Here is a 25,814-nt window from a genome sequence, read left to right as displayed (position 1 = left end):
TTGATCACCATTCCGACCAGTTTTGCCATTAAAAAAAAGGTTAGATTTTGCCAGTGAGCTTTGTAACTTCCAGTAACATTCTGCCGAAGAGTTTGAATTCCATTTTCCTTTTTGTCTAGAGTCCCGTGCTCACCACCCCCTCACTCACCCCTCACCCTCCTCCCCACCTCCTTCACTCCCCCCTCACCCTCTCCTCACTCCCCCTACGCCCCCTACTCCCTCCTCCCTGCCTCCCTCACTCCCCCACTCCTCACTCACCCCCTCCTCACTTGCCCTACTCCCCCCTCACCCCCTCTTCACTCCCCTACTCCCCCCTCACCCCCTCCCCACCTCACTCACCCCCTCCTCACTCCCCCTACTCCCCCCTCACCCTCCTCCCCACGTTCCTCACTCCCCCTCACTCCCCCCTCACCACCTCCCTCACTCCCCCTACTCCCTCCCCACCTCCCTCACTCCCCCCTCCCCTTCGCTCGTTCCCCTCATTCCCCCCACTCCCTGCCCCCCAGCCCCACCCTTCACTCTCCCCTCACTTGCCCCCCCCCCCAACTCCCCACCCCTCACTTCCCCCTCCCCTTCACTCCCCCCCACTACCCCCTTTGCTAGTTCCCCTCACTCCCCCCCACTCCCTGCCCCCCTCACTTCCCCCCTCACTCCCCCCCTTCCCCCCTCATTCCCCCCAGACAGAACCTCCTATCCACACTGGCCCTTTTGTTTAGTTGTGTCAGAATAGTTCAGTCTGTGGACATCTCCATGGAAATTCAGTGGTTCGTTGGTGAAAGGGAAAGCTTTCTTTTTGAAGCCCGGTGACTGGTTGAGGTCACAATTCAACCCGATGTCGAAGGAAATAAAAGACCAAGTTTGTTCGTTTGTCTGTACCTTTTATTCTCCTCTTAATCGCTCTTTACTTCATTACTCAGTTTTCGAGGAGGGGCTGGATTTGGAACACAGGGGAGGCACTCAGTGATACCAAAGCGATGGGCCACATTTTCTTTTGCTCATTCTCTGTTCAAATTTTGACGTGATTTGGCCCCTTCCTCGGATTATAATTACAGTTCCTGTACCACCTACAGATACACAGACTAAAAGAAAGAAAGACTTGCATTTATATAGCGCCTTTCACAACCTCAGGACGCTTTACAGCCAATGAGGCACTTTTTGAAGTGTAGTCACTGCTGTAATGTAGGAAACGCGACAGCCAAATTGCGCACAGCAAGATCCCACGAACAGCAATGTGATAATGACCTGATAATCTGTTTTAGCGACATTGGTTGAGGGATAAGTATTGGCCACCAGAAATCTGGAACTCTCTCCCCCAAAAAGCTGTTGAGGCTGGGGGGTCAATTAAAAATGTCAAAACTAAGATTGATAAATTTTTGTTAGGTGAGGGTATTAGTGGATACTGAACCAAGACGGGTAGATGGAGTTGAGGTACAGATCAGCTATGATCTAATTGAATGGCGGAGCAGGCTCAAGCGGCTGAGTGACCTACTCCCATGTTACTAATGTTCCCTTCTTGCCTCAGTTGTGCCAATGGATCTTGTGCCCACTCTCTCCCACGCACGCCCACCTTTACTGTTCTGCGTCCCCTCCACTCCATCCTGCAAGTTCTGGGCAATGTAACCAGCTTTGAAAGAAAAAGTGGCACCCTTGTAGTCTGACACGCACAGCCCCACCTCCTCCTCCTCCTCCTCCTCCTCCTCCTCCTCAGGCAATGCAGTGGGAGAGTTAATACGTAGAATTACATCGAATTTACAGCACAGAAACAGGCCATTCGGCCCAACTGTTCTGTGCCGGTGTTTATGCTCCACACGAGCCTCCTCCCACCCCTCTTTATCTCACCCTATCAGCATAACCTTCTATTTCTTTCTCCCTCATGTGTTTATTTAACTTCTCCTTAAATGTATCTATATTATTCACCTCAACCACTCCTTGTGGTAGCGAGTTCCACATTCTCACCACTCTCTGGGTAAAGAAGTTTCTCCTGAATTCCTTATTGGATTTATTAGAGACTATCTTATATTTATGACCCCTAGTTTTGGACTCCGTCACAAGTGGAAACATCTTCTCTACGTCTACCCTATTGAACCCTTTCATAATTCTAAAGACCTCTATCAGGTCACCCCTCAGTCTTCTCTTTTCTAGAGAAAAGAGCCCCAGTTTGTTCAATCTTCCCTGATAATTATAACCTCTCAGTTTTGGTATCATCCTTATAAATCTTGTTTGCACTTTCTCCAGTGCCTCTATATCCTTTTTGTAAAATGGAGACCAGAACTGTGCACCAGTCTCAGTGTTTATAAAAAACAATAACTATGTTTTGACATTGGGGAAGGCTTAAAAAATGTTTTAGTAAGTATTTCACATAAGAGAAGAGCCATGGGGTCACCATGGTCTTATTAACTTGATGAGTTCACAATGACACCCACCCTCACCAATTGAAAGGCCAGCACACCATAATCCCTAGATCAGTGAGCCTGTGCTAGTACTGTGGTTATAATTAGCTGAGCTCTGTTAATTCTTTGCCTAAGTCCATTTTGTATTCATGAGCTTCTATTATGGGCAGCAGTTTAAATATATAAGGATAAATGTTATGAATTTGCACTCTTGCTGCAGAGCTTTATGAACTGGGAACACAGCATTGTGAATTCGGGGACTGAGATCAGTGGACCATTGTGTCTGAATTCCTGATGTGGTGCTCCCAACATGTGAGTCTCTCCACCGGGAGCACACATTGGTAAAATCTACTCAATAGAGAAGAGTTCACCAGTGATGAAGAGATTTCTTGCAGATGCTTCACGTGTGTGAAGGACGATTGGACTCTCTAGAGTCCAGCTCGTATGTTATTATAGCTGAGCGAACGACAACTTGGGGTTCGGTTGTCCCCTGTGATGTGCAGAGCATTTTTCCTTTTCCCTCTTCCTTTCGAAGCTGCTAATTCATGACAGGATGCATTCGGTGCTTCAGGGCTCCCATTTTGGGATGGGCATTCACGGTTGCCCAAAATGGAAGGTTTCCTCCCATTAGTTGCTTGAGATTCCTGCATATCTTTGCTCAAGTGACAGAGCTTCAACAGTAAATCGTGGCAGGCTATGCATTATTGGGAGCGTCACCATTGCTGAGTACGATCCTCACCCCACATACACTTTGTAGGAATGGCCCACTGGATAGCGATCAGGAGCCAGAAAGAGGGCTGGTTTATTTCCCCTCTTCTCCAGCCCAGGGGCCTTGACCGATTGCAGCACCCCTACCGAGATCTGGCTGAAACCAGCTAACTCAGCACAGAGCAGGGATCGAACATGGGACATTGTGGAAAGTTTGGCTCAGTACCACGTCGGACAGTGCGAAATGTTGTGTTTGATGCACGGGGAGAGCAGCTGTTCACCCCAGGGTACTGGTACAAACAGTTACAGCGCACTGATACATTGGCCTAAGTAACAACAGTGACTGCACTACCAAAATAATCCATTGGTTGTGAAACACTTTAGGATGTCACATCAGAATAAATATTGGAGTATCAGACTAGTATAGTACCTAGACAGAACCGCTGTATACACAATAGGCATCAGTATGAATACTGTGATATCAGACTACTACAGTATTCAGACTGAGCCCCTGTGTACACACCAGGTATCTATAAATACTGTGATATCAGACTAGTACAGTACCCAGACTGAGCCCCTGTATACACAACGGTATCGGTGTAAATGATGTAACATCGGACTGGTACAAGTTCCTAGATAGAACCACTGTATACACAATAGATATCAGTATGAATACTGTAATATCAGACTAGTACAGTACCTAGACTGAGCTCTTGTATACATACCAGGTATCCTGTATTCAGTCATCAAAAGTTCAGTTTGAATAAACATGGCTGGACTTAATTAGTCAGATGAGTCAGAAGGTTGTGGGTTCTAGTCCCACTCCAGAGACTTGAGCACATGACCTAGGCTGACCCTCCAGTACAGTACTGAGGGAGTGCTGCACTGCCTGAGGTGCCGTCTCTCAGATGAGATGTTAAACCAAGGCCCTGTCTTCCCTCAGGTGGATACCAAAGATCTCATGGCACTATTTCGAAGAAGAGCATGGGAATTCTCCCCAGTGTCCTGGGCCATTATTTATCTCTCAACAAAATCACTGAAACAGATTATCTGGTCATTATCACATTGCTGTTTGTGGGACCTTGCTGTGCACAACAGTGACCACACTTCAAAAAGTAGTTTATTGGCTGTTAAATGTTTTGGGACGTCCTGAGTTTGTGAAAGAGCTTCACACAAGGGCTTATCGAACAATAAGTGCATTAATTTATGTGTGTTTTTTCCGTGTACTATATTGGTACCAGTACACTGAGGCTGCATTCACACTACAACAGGAGTGTTGGTGAGAAATGCTTTCATTTCACACTGATGCTGCAGTGAGAGTGTAAATTGAGGCCTGACCCAGGCCCGGGAGTGAAACAGAGTGAGACTCCCTGGATATAATGGTCTTGCTCTGCTCTGCTCCACTCCAGGATCAGCTCGGCACTGAATGCCTGACTTACGCTGTACAAGTTTAGCGGTGGTTCGAAGCCAGAACCGATGCTAAACCTGTAGTGTAAATGCACCCCAAGTAACCTTACGTATGAGTCCAGACTGTGAGTGGCAGCTGGCCATTCAACCATTGTGGGGGTGGGGGGGGCGCGGAGGGGGCTCATGAGATCCACACATGTACAGATTCCAGCAGGAGACACTGACCAGTGATTTTACAACAGAGACTTCTGGCTGATTCGTCAGCTCCCTAATATAGGGCCGCCGAGGCGTAGAGCAGCATCCTCATCACTGCCCCTTACTGACATCAGCTAACCTGTGCACAGGCTGGGGATTTAATATGGAGGCACTGGTTCCAGACCTGGACAGTGCTTTTACCAATGGAGCCAGTTGGGGGAAATCCTCGATACGCTATCTACACAACTAATTGAGTCCAGCCCTGTTTATCCAAACTGAACGTGACCCTCCTCGGTGTTTACGCAGCGTCTTGTCCCAGCAGAGGTGCCTGAATTAAACGCGTGTCCACTGGGTGCCCAGACTTGTACTGTAAGGGGGGGGAAGGACAAGAATCACACTGATCTCATAAGTGCCACTCGAACCCTTTTCACCCGAAGCTGGTTTAAAACTACGGTATCAAAGTTTAGAATAAAAACAGAAAATGCCGGAAATACTCAGCAGGTCAGGCAGCGTCTGTGGAGAGAGAAACAGAGTTAAACGTTTCCGGTCAGTGACCTGAAAGGTCGGACGAAAGGTCATCGACCTGAAACGTTAACCCTGTTTCCCTCTCTCCACAGATGCTGCCTGACCTGCTGAGGGTTTCCAGCATTTTCTGTTTTTAATTCAGACTTCCAGCATCCGCAGTATTTCTGCTTTTGATTGAGTATCAAAGTTTAAGCAGATTCTTGCACGTTGTACCCTGAATTCTCTAAAAAAGGGAAAGCTGAGAGGTGACCTAATAAAGGTCTTTAAAATTATGCTGGGGTTTGACAGGGTCGACGTAGAGAAGATATTTCCACTTGTGTGGGAATCTAAAACTAGGAATCATAAATATCATCATAAATCCAATAGGGAATTCAGGAGAAACTTCTTTACCCAGAGAGTGGTGAGAATGTGGAACTCACTCCCACAAGGAGTAGTTGAGGCGAATAGCATAGATGCATTTAAGGGGAAGCTGGATAAACACATGAGGGAGAAAGGAATAGAAGGATATGCTGATAGGGTGAGATGACATAGGGAGGGAGGAGGCTCATGTGGAGCATAAACACCGGCATAGACCAGTTGGGCCGAATGGCCTGTTTCTGTGCTGTAAATTCTATGTAATTTCTGTTTAATTCACAAACAGCTTGAAATTGAGCACATTGCAAAATGATCAGTTGTCAAATCGAGTGTATCCTCTCACTTTCTTCCTTTGCTTAAACCATGATTGTCAGGTATCACACACCTGGAGTGATTCACTCACTCTTTACCTATTTTGGTGGGTGTTTCTCTGAATAATAAACTCAGTTCCATGTGCTTCAGTAGATCTCCAATCGTTATTATTCTTGCTCACCAGAAAATCTCACTCCTAATATTTCTCTAATTGTCAACACCTCAGTAAACTATTTCCTCCCCCCACCTCTTATTAAACCATCTCCTTCCCCCCCACTTGTTAAACCATTCCCCTCCCCTTGTTAAACCATTCCCCCCCCCCACATTGTTATCCATTTTCCTCCCCCCCCCCGTTAAACCATTTCCCTCCCCCCCCCCCAGTTATCCATTTCCCCCCCCCCGTTAAACCTTTTCTCCCCCCCTCGTTAAACCATTTCCCTCCCCACCTTGTTAAAACATTCCCCCCCCCACTTGTTAAACCATTTCTCCCCCCCCTTGTTATCCATTTCCCTACCCCACCCCGTTAAACCATTTCCCTCCCCCCCCCTTATTAAACCATTCCCCCCCCCCATCACGGTCAGCTTCTGTTAGCTTTGTAGGTGGTTCATAGGCTGACGTGATTGCTGTGTACAGTTGACGGTTTTGCTCTTTTTTACTTCCTCATCCAGTTAATTTTGGAGTTTCCCAGCCTTGTACCCTTAGCCTGAGCACTTCCAACCACAACAGTCATGAGGGGGGTCTGGAGATTGCATGCTGGCCTGTGCAGGTTTAAACCCACATCCTTATATCCAAGATGTGTGAGCGAATTAGTGAAAGAGTGAGATACCACTGAGTGAGTGAATGAGTGAGATAATGAGTGAGTGATTGGGTGAGTTAGTGATTGAGTGAAGGGTTGTGCATGTTAGTGAATGAGTGAGTTTGTGAGCAAGTGTTGGGTGAGTTAATGAGTGAGTGATTGAGCAAATTAATGAATGAGTGAGTGATTAAGTGAGTAAGTGATTTCATCACGTCACCTGAAGATTCATCTACATCAAAAAAAGTCAATACAAAAATCACACCCAAAAATGGTCACATGGGCTGGTCCCCATGAAACCATGCCCCTGAAAGGAGTCCGTGCTTTCCGGGGAAAAAATAAATTCCAAGCGTTCAGTGTATGACAACAGTGATAATCAGGCAGTATTGTTGTACCAGTGCTTGTTAGATGTTAGAAACCTGCCATGCTTTGGTCGCACACTCATCTGAATCAGACGGTGTGGGTTCGAGCCCCACTCCAGATCTTGAGTGTGTAAACTAGGCTGACACTTTAGTAGCAGTACTGAGGGAGTGGTACACTGTCGGAGGGTCAGTACTGAGGGAGTGGTACACTGTCGGAGGGTCAGTACTGAGGGAGCGGTACACTGTCGGAGGGTCAGTACTGAGGGAGTGGTACACTGTCAGAGGGACAGTACTGAGGGAGTGGTACACTGTCAGAGGGACAGTACTGAGGGAGTGGTACACTGTCGGAGGGACAGTACTGAGGGAGTGGTACACTGTCAGAGGGACAGTACTGAGGGAGTGGTACACTGTCAGAGGGACAGTACTGAGGGAGTGGTACACTGTCGGAGGGTCAGTACTGAGGGAGTGGTACACTGTCAGAGGGACAGTACTGAGGGAGTGGTACACTGTTGGAGGGACAGTACTGAGGGAGTGGTACACTGTCAGAGGGACAGTACTGAGGGAGTGGTACACTGTCAGAGGGACAGTACTGAGGGAGTGGTACACTGTCGGAGGGTCAGTACTGAGGGAGTGGTACACTGTCGGAGGGTCAGTACTGAGGGAGTGGTACACTGTCGGAGGGACAGTACTGAGGGAGTGCTGCACTGTCGGAGGGACAATACTGAGGAAGTGGTACACTGTCGGAGGGACAGTACTGAGGGAGTGGTACACTGTCAGAGGGACAGTACTGAGGGAGTGGTACACTGTCGGAGGGTCAGTATTGAGGGAGCGCTGCACTGTCGGAGGGTCAGTACTGAGGGAGTGGTACACTGTCGGAGGGTCAGTACTGAGGGAGCGCCGCACTGTCGGAGGGTCAGTACTGAGGGAGCGCCGCACTGTCGGAGGGTCAGTACTGAGGGAGCGCCGCACTGTCGGAGGGTCAGTACTGAGGGAGCGCCGCACTGTCGGAGGGTCAGTACTGAGGGAGTGGTACACTGTCGGAGGGTCAGTACTGAGGGAGCGCTGCACTGTCGGAGGGTCAGTACTGAGGGAGCGCTGCACTGTCGGAGGGTCAGTACTGAGGGAGCGCCGCACTGTCGGAGGGTCAGTACTGAGGGAGCGCTGCACTGTCGGAGGGTCAGTACTGAGGGAGCGCCGCACTGTCGGAGGGTCAGTACTGAGGGAGCGCCGCACTGTCGGAGGGTCAGTACTGAGGGAGCGCTGCACTGTCGGAGGGTCAGTACTGAGGGAGCGCCGCACTGTCGGAGGGTCAGTACTGAGGGAGCGCTGCACTGTCGGAGGGTCAGTACTGAGGGAGCGCTGCACTGTCGGAGGGTCAGTACTGAGGGAGCGCTGCACTGTCGGAGGGTCAGTACTGAGGGAGCGCTGCACTGTCGGAGGGTCAGTACTGAGGGAGCGCTGCACTGTCGGAGGGTCAGTACTGAGGGAGCGCTGCACTGTCAGAGGGTCAGTACTGAGGGAGCGCTGCACTGTCGGAGGGTCAGTACTGAGGGAGCGCTGCACTGTCAGATGTTGTCGTTGGATAATACTTTAAACCGAGGCCCAATCTCCCAGCTCAGGTGGACATAAAATATCCCACGGCAGAGCACAAAGAACAGGGAGTCCTCCTGGTGTCTTGGCCAATATTCCCCCAACACTACCAAGAACAGATTCAATGATCATTCACCTCATTTGCTGTCTGCAGATTTTGCTGTGCACAAATTGGGTGCTAATAGCAACAGTCACCTCTAAAGAATGTAATTGGATGTGAAGAGCTTTGCGATGTAATGAGGAGTGATAAAGAAGAAGGAACTTGCATTCATAAGGTGCCTTTCACGATGCCATAAACTCTTTACGGCCAATGAAGTACTTTTGAAGTGCAGTAAAATTTAAATATAAACCAGGACACCTCTGCTACTCCTCTTCAAAGTAGGGATCTTTCACGTCCACCTGAGAGGGTAGACGGGGCCTCGGTTTAATGTCTCATCTGAAAGACGGCAGCTCCGACAACGCAGCACTCCCTCAGTACCGCAACGGGAGGGTCGGCCAGGATTTTGTGTCCAAGTCTCTGGGGTGGCACTTGAAACCCACAATTTTCTGACTCAGAGGCAAGAGTGCTACCCAGCGAGCCATGGCTGACACCTGGCCTAACATGTATGGAAGTTCGTCCATTAATTGCGCAGTGCAGATTTCTGTGGACTCAATCATGCGAAATAAGACCCAGCACAATAAATCCAGGTTAATAGCATTTTAATTGAATTGTAAAAAGATCATCCATTGATTGATCGCGCCAGAATTTTAAAAAGTTGCTTCGAAGAATCCGGGGCTCAGACATTCCAAGATGGATTCAGTGAAACGTATTGTTCAAGGATTTGAGGAGTCTGTGTGAAAAGTAGCTTTTACATCTCACTTTTCATCCCCCTGGCATTGTCACGCAGACCGATGTAATAATGACTGTAAGTAAATTGGACACAGCGTGCATGACTGACCACAGACATAATTAGCAATTGCTTTAAGGGATTAAAAAGGGAACAAGTTGCTATAATCTCCTATAAACATCATAGATTAGCCATTTGAAATTAATAGTTTATGTTACTTTCAAAGTAATCAGTTTAAAAGGAATATACAGTCATTAAAATAGTCCCTAATCCCAATAGCTAATATTAGACACTGGAGCTAAACCCCGTTGTTGGCAGCTGAAGATTTCTTTCAGATCCCAAGTGCTGGTGGTCAGGGACAAAGTGCCCTTTGTACAGGGCCAGATACTTGGCTGGTGTACAGGGCGATTTCAGCCCTGCGCGGAATCTGACACGAGAGAGAGAGAGAGAGAGAGTTGCAGGCTCACCACCCATTCCTGTCTCCTCCTGACAGATGCAACTGGGCACCCGCTGCAGTGGGAAGATAGGCCATCACTGCTCTCTCAGGGCGCGGACCCCGTACCAGCGCCAGCCGCCCCTCCCCCTCGCCGACAGCGGCCAGGAAAGAGGCCCACTTGGCGCCATCATCCTGTTTGGGGCAGCCAGCCATGATTGGCTAGCCCCCTTCATTGGCTGTACATCATTGGTTATAAAGCACTTTGGGATATCCTGAGGTTGTGAAAGGCGCGATATAATTGCTAGTTCTTTCCTTCTTTCCTTCCTTTCTTTCTTTCTTTCCTTCCTTCCTTTCCTTCTTTCCTTCTTTCCTTCTTTCCTTCCTTTCTTTATTTCTTTCCTTCTTTCCTTCCTTTCTTTCTTTCCTTCTTTCCTTTCTTTCTTTCTTTCCTTCCTTTCTTTCTTTCCTTCTTTCCTTTCTTTCTTTCTTTCCTTCCTTTCTTTCTTTCCTTCTTTCCTTTCTTTCCTTCTTTCTTTCCTTCCTTTCTTTCCTTCTTTCCTTTCTTTCTTTCTTTCTTTCTTTCTTTCTTTCTTTTGCTCCTTCTTTCTTTCTTACTTTCTCTCCTGTCTTTCCTTCCATCCTCCTGTCCTTCCTTCTCAGTGATGTTCTCATTAATATTAATCTGGAGAGAACTGCAATTGATACTAGCATTGATCTAAGCGCACGAGGACTTCGCAAGATGAGACCTGTCCCCCCCACCCCCACCCCAAGGAGTCTGACCTCGATGCTCTTAATTAGAAAATGCAAAAAAAAAAGCTTCATCATCCTGAGCAAGGGAAGCTGTTGTAACACTGAACAAGGCTGTTCAAGTGCCTCCAGATCCTGACCTTGACCGGCTGCGTACAAGCTGATTATAAAACGGACTTAGGACTTTTGCTAGAAGATGCTGACAGGAAGAGCTGGGTGGGGTCGAATTCGACTTGGGTGGTCTGTGCCGGTGTTTATGCTCCTCACGAGCCTCCTCCCCACTTCATCTCACCCTATCAGCATATCCTTCTATTCCTTTCTCCCTCATGTGTTTATCCAGCTTCCCCTTAAATGTATCTACACTATTCGCCTCAACTACTCCTTGTGGGAGCGAGTTCCACATTCTCACCACTCTCTGGGTAAAGACGTTTCTCCTGAATTCCCTATTGGATTTATTAGTGACGATCTTATATTTATGACCTCTAGTTTTGGACTCCCCCACAGGTGGAAACATCTTCTCTACGTCTACCCGATCAAACCCTTTCATAATCTTAAAGACCTCTATTAGGTCACCTCTCAGCCTTCTCTTTTCTAGAGTAAGGAGTCTTACAACACCAGGTTATAGTCCAACAGTTTTATTTGAAATCACAAGCTTTCGGAGGCTTCCTCCTTCGTCAGGTGAAGTGTGGGACCCTACACTCACCTGACGAAGGAGGAAGCCTCCGAAAGCTTGTGGTTTCAAATAAAACTGTTGGACTATAACCTGGTGTTGTAAGACTCCTTACATTTGTCCACCCCAGTCCATCACCGGCATCTCCACATCTTTTCTAGAGAAAAGAGCCCCCAGTCTGTTCAGTCTTTCCTGATAGTTATAACCTCTCAGTTTTGGTATCATCCTAATGAATCTTTTTTTGCACCTTCTCCTGTGCCTCTGTAATCCCTTTTGTAATATGGAGACCAGAACTGTGTAATATTCTCACAGGGCAAGGCTAAGGCCACAGGAACCAGTACAGTTTGGACTTTGTAGGCCACAGGCTGTGTTATATTTTTAGTGGAGAACAACTGCTGCTCACAGTTGCAATATGAGATAACTGAGGGATTGGTGTCAGTGGAAAGTCTGCAGGGCAGGTCCAACAAATATTCACAATGGAATTTTAGGGGCTTAATCCTCGTACTCGAGAGAACTCGCAGTGTAACTTTCTTGTATGTCGACGACTAAACGTTAATCATCGTATTACTGCGATGAAATTTAGATTGTTTCCTTGCTTCCACTGATTTTTTTTAATGTACTACACATATTTAAGGTGATTGGCAAAAGAACCAGAGGCGACATGAGGTAAACATTTTTACGCAGCGAGTTGTGATGATCTGGAATGCGCTGCCTGAAAGGGCGGTGGAAGCAGATTCAATAGTAACTTTCAAAAGGGAATTAGATAAATACTTGAAGGGGAAAAATTTGCAGGGCTATGGGGAAAGAGCAGGGGGGAGTGGGAATAATTGGATAGCTCTACCAAAGAGCCGGCACAGGCACGATGGGCCGAATGGCCTCCTTCTGTGCTGCATGATTATGTATTCGGCACTGTAAGTCTACATCATTGTAATCCATGCATTGTCCTATACTCTCCAGTATTAGATCTTGAGGTGAACAAAACAAACAGACCATTCCACGGAAAACTTAGAATTTGCTTCTGTACACATTTGTTGACAGTTTAGATTTCGCTCTGATATTGGAACAGATATTATTTTATGAAATGAATAAATTATTGATCTTTATACTTCTGAAAGTCTGATGCAATTGAGAGCTTGTTAAACATTGATATGTGAATGTGGTTACTAAGAGTTACTGTGTAGCTAGGGTTTGGTTACCAGATGGAAATCCAATTCTTTAACTCTTTCATTGTCCTCGTGGAGTCACATCCATTCTGTACAGTTACAGTGTGGCCCAAACACTCACCTATTGTAGGACGTTATTGAATTAACAAATTGGAATTTGAAATTGCTTTTTCCTTCCCTTGGCTCAGTGTCAGAAGGTCATGGGTTCAAGTCCCCACTCCAGAGACTTGAGCACATAATCCAGGCTGACACCCCCGGTGCCAGTACTGAGGGGGTGCTGCAATGTCAGAGGTGCCGTCTTTTGGATGAGACGTTAAACCGAGGCCCTGTCTGCCCTCTCAGGTGGACGTAAAAGATCCCATGGCCACTATTCGAAAAATAGAACTTGACAGGGTAGATGCTGAGAGGCTGTTTCCCCTGGCTGGGGAGTCTAGAACTAGGGGTCATAGCTTCAAGATAAGGGGTCGGCCATTGAGGAAAAATTTCTTCACTCAGATGGTTGTGAATCTTTGGAATTCTCTACCCCTGAGGGATGTGGATGCTGAGTCGTGGAGTATATTCAAGACTGAGATCGATAGATTTTGCGACTCAAAGGGAATCAAGGGATATAGGGATCGGGCGGGAAAGTGGAGTTGAGGTAGAAGGTCAGCCATGATCTTATTGAATGGTGGAGCAGGCTCGAGGGGCCGTACAGCCTACTCCTGCTCCTATTCTTATGTTCTTATGGGCAGGGGAGTTCTCTCTGGTGTCCTGCCCAATATTTATCCCTCAACCAACTAAAACAGATTATCTGATCATTACAACATTTCTGTTTGTGGGATCTTGCTATGCGCAAATTGGCTGCCGTGATTTTTTTTATTCATTCACGGGATGTGGGCGCTGCTGGCAAGGCCAGCATTTATTGCCCATCCCTAATTTCCCTTGAGAAGGTGGTGGTGAGCTGCCTTCGTGAACCGCTGCAGTCTGTGTGGTGAAGGTTCTCCCACAGTGCTGTTAGGAAGGGAGCTCCAGGATTTTGACCCAGTGACGATGAAGAAACGGCCGATATATTTCCAAGTCGGGATGGTGTGTGACTTGGAGGGGAATGTGCAGGTGGTGTTGTTCCCTTGTGCCTGCTGTCCTTCTCCTTCTAGGTGGTAGAAATCGCGGGTTTGGGAGGTGCTGTCGAAGAAGCCTTGGCGAGTTGCTGCAGTGCATCCCGTGGATGGTACACACTGCAGCCACAGGATGCACTGCAGCAACATTGCTGTTTGTGGGATCTTGCTGTGCACAAATTGGCTGCCGTGTTCCCTACATTACAACAGTGACTACACTTCAAAAATACTTAATTGGCTGTAAAGCACTTTGCGACATCCTGAGGTTGTGAAAGGCGCTATAGAAATGCAAGTCTTTCTCAGTCTCAGTCATTTCTTTACTTGCTTCAGAGGTGGCACTGTAACCCCCTGTAACCTACATATTACAACAAACAACATACCATGTTCTTCAACTAACCATAAGCAAGGTCACACATTTACTAGTAATATAGTAAAAGTCTTGGAATCAGTATGTACTGCCTGTAAATGTCACACTTTAGCCTATGCTGACTCAGAATGAGCATTGTCACATGAGATCTGCTAGTTTATGGAAAAATAGTAGTCTGTTAACAGCTGCTTTATTGACCTGCTGTAATACTTCAATAAGTACGGCCGTAGTATCGAAGGATCTAGAAAAGGGAAAGCTCAGGGGTGACCTAATAGAAGTCCTTAAATTATGAAAGGGTTTCGATAGGGTTGACATAGAGAAGATGTTTCCACTTTTTTTTAAATTCGTTCACGGGATGTGGGCGTCGCTGGCAAGGCCGGCATTTATTGCCCATCCCCTAATTGCCCTCGAGAACGTGGTGGTGAGCCGCCTTCTTGAACCGCTGCAGTCCGTGTGGTGACGGTTCTCCCACAGTGCTGTTAGGAAGGGAGTTCCAGGATTTTGACCCAGCGACAATGAAGGAACGGCGATATATTTCCAAGTCGGGATGGTGTGTGACTTGGAGGGGAACGTGCAGATGGTGTTGTTCCCATGCGCCTGCTGCCCTTGTCCTTCTGGGTGGTAGAGGTCGCGGGTTTGGGAGGTGCTGTCGAAGAAGCCTTGGCGAGTTGCTGCAGTGCATCCTGTGGATGGTGCACACTGCAGCCACAGTGCGCCGGTGGTGAAGGGAGTGAATGTTTAGGGTGGTGGATGGGGTGCCAATCAAGCGGGCTGCTTTATCTTGGATGGTGTCGAGCTTCTTGAGTGTTGTTGGAGCTGCATTCATCCAGGCAAGTGGAGAGTATTCCATCACACTCCTGACTTGTGCCTTGTAGATGGTGGAAAGGCTTTGGGGAGTCAGGAGGTAAGTCACTCGCCGCAGAATACCCAGCCTCTGACCTGCTCTCATAGCCACAGTATTTATATGGCTGGTCCAGTTAAGTTTCTGGTCAATGGTGACCCCCAGGATGTTGATGGTGGGGGATTCGGCGATGGTAATGCCGTTGAATGTCAAGGGGAGGTGGTTAGACTCTCTCTTGTTGGAGATGGTCATTGCCTGGCACTTATCTGGCGCGAATGTTACTTGCCACTTATCAGCCCAAGCTTGGATGTTGTCCAGGTCTTGCTGCATGCAGGCTCGGACTGCTTCATTATCTGAGGGGTTGCGAATGGAACTGAACACTGTGCAGTCATCAGCGAACATCCCCATTTCTGACCTTATGATGGAGGGAAGGTCATTGATGAAGCAGCTGAAGATGGTTGGGCCTAGGACACTGCCCTGAGGAACTCCTGCACCAATGCCCTGGGGCTGAGATGATTGGCCTCCAACAACCACGACCATCTTCCTTTGTGCTAGGTATGACTCCAGCCACTGGAGAGTTTTCCCCCTGATTCCCATTGACTTCAATTTTACTAGGGCTCCTTGGTGCCACACTCGGTCAAATGCTGCCTTGATGTCAAGGGCAGTCACTCTCACCTCACCTCTGGAATTCAGCTCTTTTGTCCATGTTTGGACCAGGGCTGTAATGAGGTCTGGAGCCGAGTGGTCCTGGCGGAACCCAAACTGAGCATCGGTGAGCAGGTTATTGGTGAGTAAGTGCCACTTGATAGCACTGTCGACGACACCTTTCATCACTTTGCTGATGATTGAGAGTAGACTGATGGGGCGGTAATTGGCCGGATTGGATTTGTCCTGCTTTTTGTGGACAGGACATACCTGGGCAATTTTCCACATTGTCGGGTGGATGCCAGTGTTGTAGCTGTACTGGAACAGCTTGGCTAGAGGCGCAGCTAGTTCTGGAGCACAAGTCTTCAGCACTACAGCAGGGATGTTGTCGGGGCCCATAGCCTTTGCTGTATCCAGTGCACTCAGCCGTTTCTTGATATCACGTGGAGTGAATCGAATTGGCCGAAGACTGGCTTCCGTGATGGTGGGGATATCGGGAGGAGGCTGAGATGGATTATCCACTCGGCACTTCTGGCTGAAGATGGTTGCAAACGCTTCAGCCTTGTCTTTTGCACTCACGTGCTGGACTCCGCCATCTTTGAGAATGGGGATGTTTGCAGAGCCTCCTCCTCCCGTTAGTTGTTTAATTGTCCACCACCATTCACGACTGGATGTGGCAGGACTGCAGAGCTTTGATCTGATTCGTTGGTTGTGGAATCGCTTAGCTCTGTCTATAGCATGTTGCTTCCGCTGTTTAGCATGCATGTAGTCCTGAGTTGTAGCTTCACCATGTTGGCACCTCATTTTTAGGTACGCCTGGTGCTGCTCCTGGCATGCTCTTCTACACTCCTCAATGAACCAGGGTTGATCCCCTGGCTTGTTGGTAATGGTAGAGTGAGGAATATGCCGGGCCATGAGGTTACAGATTGTGCTGGAATACAATTCTGCTGCTGCTGATGGCCCACAGCACCTCATGGATGCCCAGTTTTGAGCTGCTAGATCTGTTCTGAATCTATCCCATTTAGCACGGTGGTAGTGCCACACAACACGTTGAATGGTGTCCTCAGTGCGAAGACGGGATTTCATCTCCACGAGGGCTGTGCGGTGGTCACTCCTACCAATACTGTCATGGACAGATGCATTTGCGACAGGTAGATTGGTGAGGACGAGGTCAAGTAAGTTTTTCCCTCGTGTTGGTTCGCTCACCACCTGCCGCAGGCCCAGTCTAGCAGCTATGTCCTTCAGGACTCGGCCAGCTCGGTCAGTATTGGTGCTACCGAGCCACTCTTGGTGATGGACATTGAAGTCCCCCACCCAGAGTACATTTTGTGCCCTTGCTACCCTCAGTGCTTCCTCCAAGTGGTGCTCAACATGGAGGAGGGACTGATTCATCAGCTGAGGGAGGACAGTAGGTGGTAATCAGCAGGAGGTTTCCTTGCCCATGTTTGACCTGATGCCATGAGATTTCATGGGGTCCAGAGTTAATGTTGAGGACTCCCAGGGCCACTCCCTCCTGACTGTTTATCACTGTACCGCCACCTCTGGTGGGTCTGTCCTGCCGGTGGGACAGGACATACCCAGGGATGGTGATGGAAGAATCTGGGACGTTGGCTGAAAGATATGATTCTGTGAGTATGGCTATGTCGGGGGAGACCAAAACTAGGAGCCATAAATATAAGATAGTCACTAATGATTCCAATAGGGAATTCAGGAGAAACACCAGAGAGTGGTGAGAATGTGGAACTCGCTCCCACAAGGAGTAGTTGAGGCAAATAGCATAGATGCATTTAAGGGGAAGCTGAATAAACACATGAGGGAGAAAGGAATAGAAGGATATGCTGATAGGGTGACATGAAGTAGGGAAGGAGGAGGCTCGTGTGGAGCATAAACACCAGCATAGACCATTTGGGCCGAATGGCCTGTTTCTGTGCTGTAAACTCGATGTAACCCTGCACGATCTTCAATCCAGGACATTGCACAGAGTGTGCTGACCCTCGTGTCCTGATTCCTGATATACGCTCTGTTCCACAAAGCTTTGCACTGGGAGTTCTTGGATCAAGGGGAGCCATTGACAGTTATTTGCCTGTTAATATTATTGGCTTTTATAATGACACCTTCTTGCTACATTACAACAGTGACTACACTTTAAAAAAAGTATTTCATTCGCTATAAAGCGCTTTGGTAAATCCTGAGGTCATGAAAGCCACTATATAAATGCAAATTATTTATTTTATTGCTCTCTCCACGCAGTTTCTATTTGCTCATTTTTCTGCAGAAACCATTTGTACAATGCCTGATTCAAGTACGTTGGATCTATTCTCGAGAGGCCCGTGTTATTTGGCCTGAGGCACAGCACGAAACTAAGGCCCCCTATCTATCTCCCACCATAAACCGGGAACAGGCTACACGGGCACTGGGATTGGCCAAAAATTCCCCCAAGTGTCGGGTTGCCAACTCTGCTTGGATGTATTCCTGGAGGTTTCATCACATGACCTCCGGCCTCCAACCACCCCATCCCCACGCTCCTGCCATTGGTCGCCCAACACGTCCAACCTCTGGGAGCACCGCCTTCCCACAGCCAATCGGAAAGCGAACAGAATCTTCGTTACCTGATTGGATGATTCTTGACTCTCAGTCAAACAGCCCTCTCTTCCCCCATCTCCAATATTTTTATAACTAATAAGCGAAAAATGTTCAAAGAAAATGAAAAATAGACACAGCTTTTTTTTGAATGCCCCCTATGATTTTTCGCCCGGGGTTTCTGTTGGCAGCAGTGTTCAGGAGGTTAATCTTCCAATTCCTGGAGACTCCAGGACAATCCTGGATGGTTGGTAACCCCTACCCAAGAGGCATGTCATTCAGACATTAACTGCCCTGGATACAGTGCCCAGTTAGGACTGGGACATGTTTGAAACCAGTCTTGAATTTTGCAGATTGCTTGTCAGAGGTATTTATACCTAGTAAAGCTTGTTTAAAATATAAGGGGCGTGTGGAACGGTTTGTTTGAGAGGGTTTGGGGCATTTTATGCAAATGTTGATAGCAGAAACAGATACGTGATTTTTTTTGGTTTAAAATGATTACGGAACAGGTGGGCTGTTGGTCGATTTATCCACTTGTGCCCTTCCTTTGGTGTTTGTGGGATACACACCTTGACGTGTCAATATTGCTTGTCCGGGCGGTGGGGTTATGCACAATCAGAAAGGCTTTCTAACATTTACGAAAATGACTTGCAAATTTAGAATAGTAATGCCTGTATGAATGCCCCGGTTGATAATGCCTTGTGATTGGCATCAGCACACTGAATCTAAAATTTACACAATCATTTTGTTTTTAATTTCTCCCCCTCCTGACTCATTCTAGTTTTTTTTTAAATTAGTCAAGTACCAGTTACCCTCTGGCACCTCGCTCCAGTGGTCTATTTTTCCGCGCGGGCCGAGACAGAGTGTTCAACAGGCTGTTTGACTTTGGGCGGCATCGTAGCTAAGCCCCATCCTGAGATCCATAAGTGTGCAGCAATCAGGAGCAGGCCTTCCCCCCCCCCTCCCCGCGTCCCTCCCCCGCCCCCCCCCCGCCTAGCCCGGGGTTGGTGAGGTCACTGGGGATCAATCCTCAGACCTACTGGTCCATTTGCCTCAGTACTGCTTTGGGCCGAGCCATTATAGAATCATATAGACTGATACAGCACAGAAGGAGGTCATTCGGCCCATCGTGCTTGTGCCAGCTCTTTGAAAGAGCTATCCAATTAGCCCCACCCCACCCTGCTCTTTCCCCAAAGCCCGGCAGAATGTTCCTTTTCAAGTATTTATCCAATTCCCTTTTGAAAGTTACTATTGAATCTGCTTCCACCGCCCTTTCAGGCAGCGCATTCCAGACTCAGGGAGCTGGTTTCATCTTTCCTAAGAGCACATTCCAGTCCATGTATTAACTTTAAATGATAAAAAAAGATGAATGCACAGACAGCTTGTAGAGAGGGAACAATTAATGTATTAATCTGCAGAAAGGAAAACCCAATGAAGGGGGCAGCGAAAGGCCTTTGATTTAGGGAATACCTAATTGGATCAAAGTTTTATTGATTTCTATAAACGAAAAAGAAAAAAAGCACAAATCAAATGCGTCCCGATCCATCAGTATTGATTGGTCCATCAGTGCCTTAATGAGAATATCATCATCTCAGTTATGAAGTGAAATGATTCCCCATTTTAAAGGAGGGTGAGTAATTGAAATGCCTTTCAGTCCCATCACCCATTATACTAAGTGCATTATCATGGACTGGTGGATCGCAACCTTCAACACATTCACTGATTTCCTTACAGACAATAAAAACCAAGGACACACGTTTACACTGAGAGTTTAGCGTCGGTGAGACGTGTTTTTGGTTTCACACAGACGCTAAACTTGTGGAGGTAAAGTTTCCACTGCAGGATCGAGTTTCTGCTAAAATTCATTTGCATAATCACAAATGTAAAATCTTCCGTGAACCAGTGCAATCGGGCAGCGTAATAGAACGCAATTGTTTCTTTTCTTCCCATTAAAAAGTATTCCTTGATGTATTTAAGAGCGGTGACCTGGTGCAGTTTTATTAATACAGCTGAAAATGGGTTTATCACCAAAAATCAGCATTTTTAATAAGTGTCCAGTCCTCTACCTGTGAGTAACCTGATTTAAAATCACTGAAAATTACTTTAAAAACCTATACTGGACCATTTAATAGTTTCATTGGTGTACACTAGTCAGTTTCTTCGTAAATTAAATATTTTTTGATATGTAAAAACTGTTGAAACGGGCCGACTAGTGCCCGCGCACCCAGGAAAATGAGCTCAATTTGAAGGGCTTCCCGAACCAGTGCAATCGGTGGAAGCTCGCAATCTCGACCTGGGGGCATGGCCAGTTCGGCGGGCGGGGCCTGATCCCGGGACGAACTGAATCTTAAATCAGTGTAAAAAGATCGCGGAAAGTGCGAACGCAAGTGGATTTTGGGCGTAACTCATTTACGTTTAAAATTCCCCGATCTTTTGCGCTGGTTTGGCTGATTCCACTCGGATTGCACTGATGTTACTGGTGGGAACCCGACCCTGCAGCGTATAAATTCGAGGCTAAAGCCCAAACTGACTCCCAAGTGACGCGGAGTGAGACCTTCTTCTCCAGAGAGTCTGACTCCACTCCGTTCCAGTGTTAGGTCGAGGCACTGACTCCAGAGTCAGGCCGTATTTACACTGTAATTGTGTCGGAGTGAAGTGAAATCGCTTGACATTGATGCTGCATAAGGTGTGTAAAGATTAAATGAAGTCAGAAACTTCTGCTAAGGTCAATCTGTGCCTAAACAAAGGGAATTGTAAATTGATGAATAAATTCTTTTAGGTTTCAGGTTAGAGGAATTGCTCCTTAATTACTTATTTGTTAAATAATGTTGCATTATTACATAGAATTTACAGCACAGAAACAGGCCATTCGGCCCAACAGGTCTATGCCGGTGTTCATGCTCCACACGAGCCTCCTCCCTCCCTACTTCATCTCACCCTATCAGCATATCCTTCTATTCCTTTCTCCCTCATGTGTTTATCTAGCTTCCCCTTAAATGTATCTATATTATTCGCCTCAACCACTCCTTCTGGTTGTGAGTTCCACATTCTCACCACTCTCTGGGTAAAGAAGTTTCTCCTGAATTCCCTATTGGATTTATTGGTGACTATCTTATATTTATGGCCCCATGAACATACCAACATATGAACATACAAATTAAGAGCAGGAATAGGCCATTCGGCCCCTCGAGCCTGCTCTGCCATTTGATAAGATCATGGCTGATCTGATTGTGACCTCAACCCTACTTTCCCGTCTACCTACTATAACCTTTGACTCCCTTGTTAATCAGGAATCTATTTAACTCAGCCTTAAAAATATTCAATGACCCTGCCTCCACCGCTCTCTGGGGAAGGGAGTTCCACAGACTCACGACCCTCTGAGAGAAAAAATTTCTCCTCATCTCCATCTTAAATGGGAGACCCCTTATTTTTAAACTGTGTCCCCTAGTTCTAGTCTCCCCCACAAGGGGAAACATCCTCTCAGCATCTACCCCTTCAAGTCCCTTCAGGATCTTATATGTTTCAATAAGATCACCTCTCATTCTTCTAAACTCCAATGTATACAGGCCCAACTTGTCCAACCTTTCCTCATAAGATAACCCCCTCATCCCAGGAATCAGTTGAGTGAACCTTCTCTGAACCGCCTCTAAAGCGATTATGTCCTTTCTTAAATAAGGAGACCAAAACTGCACACAGTATTCTAGATGTGGTCTCACCAATGCCCTGTACAACTGTAGCAAAACATCTCGACTTTTATATTCCATTCCCCTTGCAATAAATGACATTCCATTTGCCTTCCTAATCTCTTGCTGCACCTGCATACCAACTTTTTGTGATTCATGTACTAGGACACCCAGTTCTGCAATCTCTCTCCATTTAAATAATATACTGCTTTTCTATTCCTCCTGCCAAAGTGGACAAGTTCACATTTTCCCACATTATACTCCATCTGCCAAATTTTTGCCCACTCACTGAACCTATCTATATCCCTTTGCAGACTCCTTATGTCCTCTTCACAACTTACTTTCCTACCTACCTTTGTATCATCAGCAAATTTAGCAACCATACATTCGGTCCCTTCATCCAAGTCATTGATATAGATTGTAAATAGTTGAGGCCCCAGCACTGATCCCTGTGGCACTCCACTCGTTACATCTTGCCAACCTGAAAATGACCCATTTATGCCTACTCTCTGTTTCCTGTTAGCTAACCAATCCTTTATCCATGCTAATATGTTACTCCCTACACCATGAGCTCTTATTTTGTGTAGTAGCCTTTGATGTGGCACCTTTTCAAATGCCTTCTGGAAATCCAAGTACATCACATCCACAGGATCCCCTTTATCCACGTTGCTCGTTACTTCCTCAAAGAACTCTAATAAATTAGTCAAACACGATTTCCCTTTCACAAAGCCGTGTTGACTCTGCCTGATTGCATTGAAATTTTCTAAGTGCCCTGCTATAACCTCCTTAATAATAGATTCTAGCATTTTCCCTATGACAGATGTTAAGCTAACTGGCCTGTAGTTTCCTGCTTTCTGTCTCCCTCTTTCTTGAATAGAGGAATTATATTCGTTATTTTCCAATCTGATGGGACCCTTCCAGAATCTAGGGAATTTTGGAAAATTAATACCAATGCATCTACTATCTCTGCAGCCACTTCTTTTAAGATCCTAGGATGAAGTCCGTCAGGATCTGGGGATTTGTCAGCTTTTAGTTCGAATAAATTTTTCAGAACCCTTTCCCTGGTGATTGTAAATGTTTTAAGTTCCTCCCTCCCTTTCACCTCTTGATTCACAATTATTTCTGGCATGTTATTTGTTGTATCCTCTACAGTGAAGATGGACGCAAAATATCTGTCCAATTCATCCGCCATTTCCTTATTCTCCATTATTAATTCCCCAGACTCACTCTCTAGAGGACCAACACTCACTTTACTTACTCTTTTCCTTTTTAAATACCTGTAGAAACTCTTACTATCTGTTTTTATATTTCTAGCTAGCTTTCTCTCGTACTCTAATTTCTCCCTCCTTATTATTCTTTTAGTCATTCTTTGCTGCTTTTTATATTCTGTCCAATCTTCTGACCTGCCACTAATCTTCGCGGAATTGTATGTTTTCGGTTTGATACTATCTTTAATTTCCTTAGTTGGCCACGGATGGTACGTCCTTCCCCTGGAGTCTTTCTTTCTCACTGGAATGTATCTTTGCTGAGTGTTATGAAATATCTCATTAAATGTCTGCCAAATGTCTGGTAAGCAGGGGTACTACCATATATGTGAAATAATGACATTTTCATATATATATAGGAACATAGGAACAGGAGTAGGCCATTCAGCCCCTCGTGCCTGCTCCGCCATTTGATAAGATCATGGCTGATCTGTGATCTAACTCCATATACCTGCCTTTGGCCCATATCCCTTAATACCTTTGGTTGCCAAAAAGCTATCTATCTCAGATTTCAATTTAGCAATTGAGCTAGTATCAATTGCCGTTTGCGGAAGAGAGTTCCAAACTTCTACCACCCTTTGTGTGTAGAAATGTTTTCTAATCTCGCTCCTGAAAGGTCTGGCTCTAATTTTTAGACTGTGCCCCCTACTCCCAGAATCCCCAACCAGCGGAAATAGTTTCTCTCTATCCACCCTATCCGTTCTCCTTAATATCTTATAAACTTCGATCAGATCACCCCTTAACCTTCGAAACTCCAGAGAATACAACCCCAATTTGTGTAATATCTCCTCGTAACTTAACCCTTGAAGTCCGGGTATCATTCTAGTAAACCTACGCTGCACTCCCTCCAAGGCCAATATGTCCTTCTGAAGGTGCGGTGCCCAGAACTGCTCACAGTACTCCAGGTGCGGTCTAACCAGGGTTTTGTATAGCTGCAGCATAACCTCTGCCTCCTTGTACTCCAGTCCTCTCGATATAAAGGCCAGCATTCCATTAGCCTTATTGATTATTTTCTGTACCTGTTCATGACACTTCAATGATCTATGTACCTGAACCCCTAAGTCCCTTTGGACATCCACTGTTTTTAACTTTTTACCATTTAGAAAGTACCCTGTTCTATCCTTTTTTGATCCAAAGTGGATGACCTCACATTTGTCTACATTGAATTCCATTTGCCACAGTTTTGCCCATTCACCTAATCTATCAATATCGCTTTGTAATTTTATGTTTTCATCTACACTGCTTACAATGCTACCAATCTTTGTGTCATCGGCAAATTCAGATTTGAGACTTTCTATGCCTTCATCTAAGTCGTTAATAAATATTGTGAATAATTGAGGACCCAAGACAGATATATATACATATCATGGAAATATCCTCGTGTATGCGCACACTTCCCATCTCTGATTTTTGGTCACACTTTTATATCAGCGTTTAAAATTGAAACTCCCTATGCAAACATTTAGAATGGAAATCCTGTATGTAAACTGTTGTCTGTAATGGTGTAGCTGCAGGCTGTGGCCAGTTGATAGCTCTGTGGAGCAATTTTTGTTTTTCTCTCTTTAACGTTTCTCTCCCAGCTCCGTCGCCATCTTATATTATAAATAAAACCTTCCGTTCATCAACTGGTCATGGGCAATGCAACGGATAATTTAATAGTGTCTGATGAATAGGAAAAGTTAATTATAGGTGCCATGTTAACACTGAAGCCCAGTGGCTATGGAGATTAGAACAGAATGCAAACTTCTCATCCTGGTTTTCAAATCCCTCCATGGCCTCGCCCCTCCTTATCTCTGTAACCTCCTCCAGCCCTACAACCCTCCCAGATCTCTGCGCTCCTCCAACTCTGGCCTCTTGCGCATCCTCGATTTTAATCGCTCCACCATTGGCGGCCGTGCCTTCAGCCACCTAGGCCCTAAGCTCTGGAATTCCCTCCCTAAACCTCTCCGCCCCTCTCCACGTCTCTCTCCTGCATTAAGCTGCTCCTTAAAACCTACCTCTTTGTCCAAGCTTTTGGTCACATGTCCTAATATCTCCTTACGTGGCTCGGTGTCAAATTTTGTTCGATAATCGCTCCTGTTGGGACGTTTCACTACGTTAAAGGCACTGTACAAATACAAGTTGTTGTTTTTATTAATTCGTTCATGGGATGTGGGCATCGCTGGCGAGGCCAGCATTTATTGCCCATCCCTAATTGCCCTTGTTGTGTGTCATTCATTATATCCCAGACAGTAAACAGCATTGTTTCTCCCACTGTAGTTTCACCGGCTGCTGAGAGGATACGCTTCATCCTTGGTGAAGATGATGAAAGCCCAGCTCCTCAGCTCTTCACGGAGCTCGATGAACTTTTGGCTGTTGATGGACAAGAGATGGAATGGAAGGAGACTGCTCGGTATGAAAAATCTACACGTCAAGCAAATTCCTTATTAAAAGAAAAAGAAAAAGATAGAAAGAACTTGCAATTATATAGCGCCTTTCATGACCTCAGGACGTCCCAAAGCGCTTTACAGCCAATGAAGTACTTTTTGAAGTGTGGTCACTGTTGTAATGTAGGAAATGCGGCAGTCAATTTGCCCACAGCAAGATCCCACAAACAGCAATGAGATAATGACCAGATAATCTGTTTTAGTGATGTTGGTTGAGGGATAAATATTGACCAGGACACGTATGTATATATTTTTTGGTTAGCCCGATGTTCAATACACGTGGAAACTCATCACCATGTTTAAGAGTCCACAATTCAAGCTACTGAGGTATCCATGCCCACATGAGGTGTTTCTGTTTGATGATATGAAGAAACCGGAGAGATAGAGTTTCAGGGTTAGGACAAGGGAGGCCTGAAGGAAGGTTTGGCTCGGTA

At 46.3% G+C, this 25,814-nt stretch overlaps 1 protein-coding gene across 5 annotated transcripts in view; it reads left to right on the top strand.

Moving 5' to 3' along the window:
- The window catches only part of LOC137330689 (electrogenic sodium bicarbonate cotransporter 1-like), a 174,086-nt gene that overhangs the window by 21,404 nt on the left and 126,868 nt on the right, over positions 1-25,814 (top strand). For all 5 annotated transcript variants that reach the window (XM_067994515.1, XM_067994517.1, XM_067994514.1 and 2 more), the window contains exon 4: positions 25,214-25,346. In XM_067994515.1, coding sequence (XP_067850616.1) covers positions 25,214-25,346 — 133 coding nt within the window. The remainder of the gene's footprint in view (positions 1-25,213; positions 25,347-25,814) is intronic.

This window comes from Heptranchias perlo, chromosome 1 (genome assembly GCF_035084215.1).
Source record: "Heptranchias perlo isolate sHepPer1 chromosome 1, sHepPer1.hap1, whole genome shotgun sequence".
Classification (NCBI taxonomy): domain Eukaryota; kingdom Metazoa; phylum Chordata; class Chondrichthyes; order Hexanchiformes; family Hexanchidae; genus Heptranchias; species Heptranchias perlo.
This window is presented reverse-complemented; position numbering and strand designations above follow the sequence as displayed.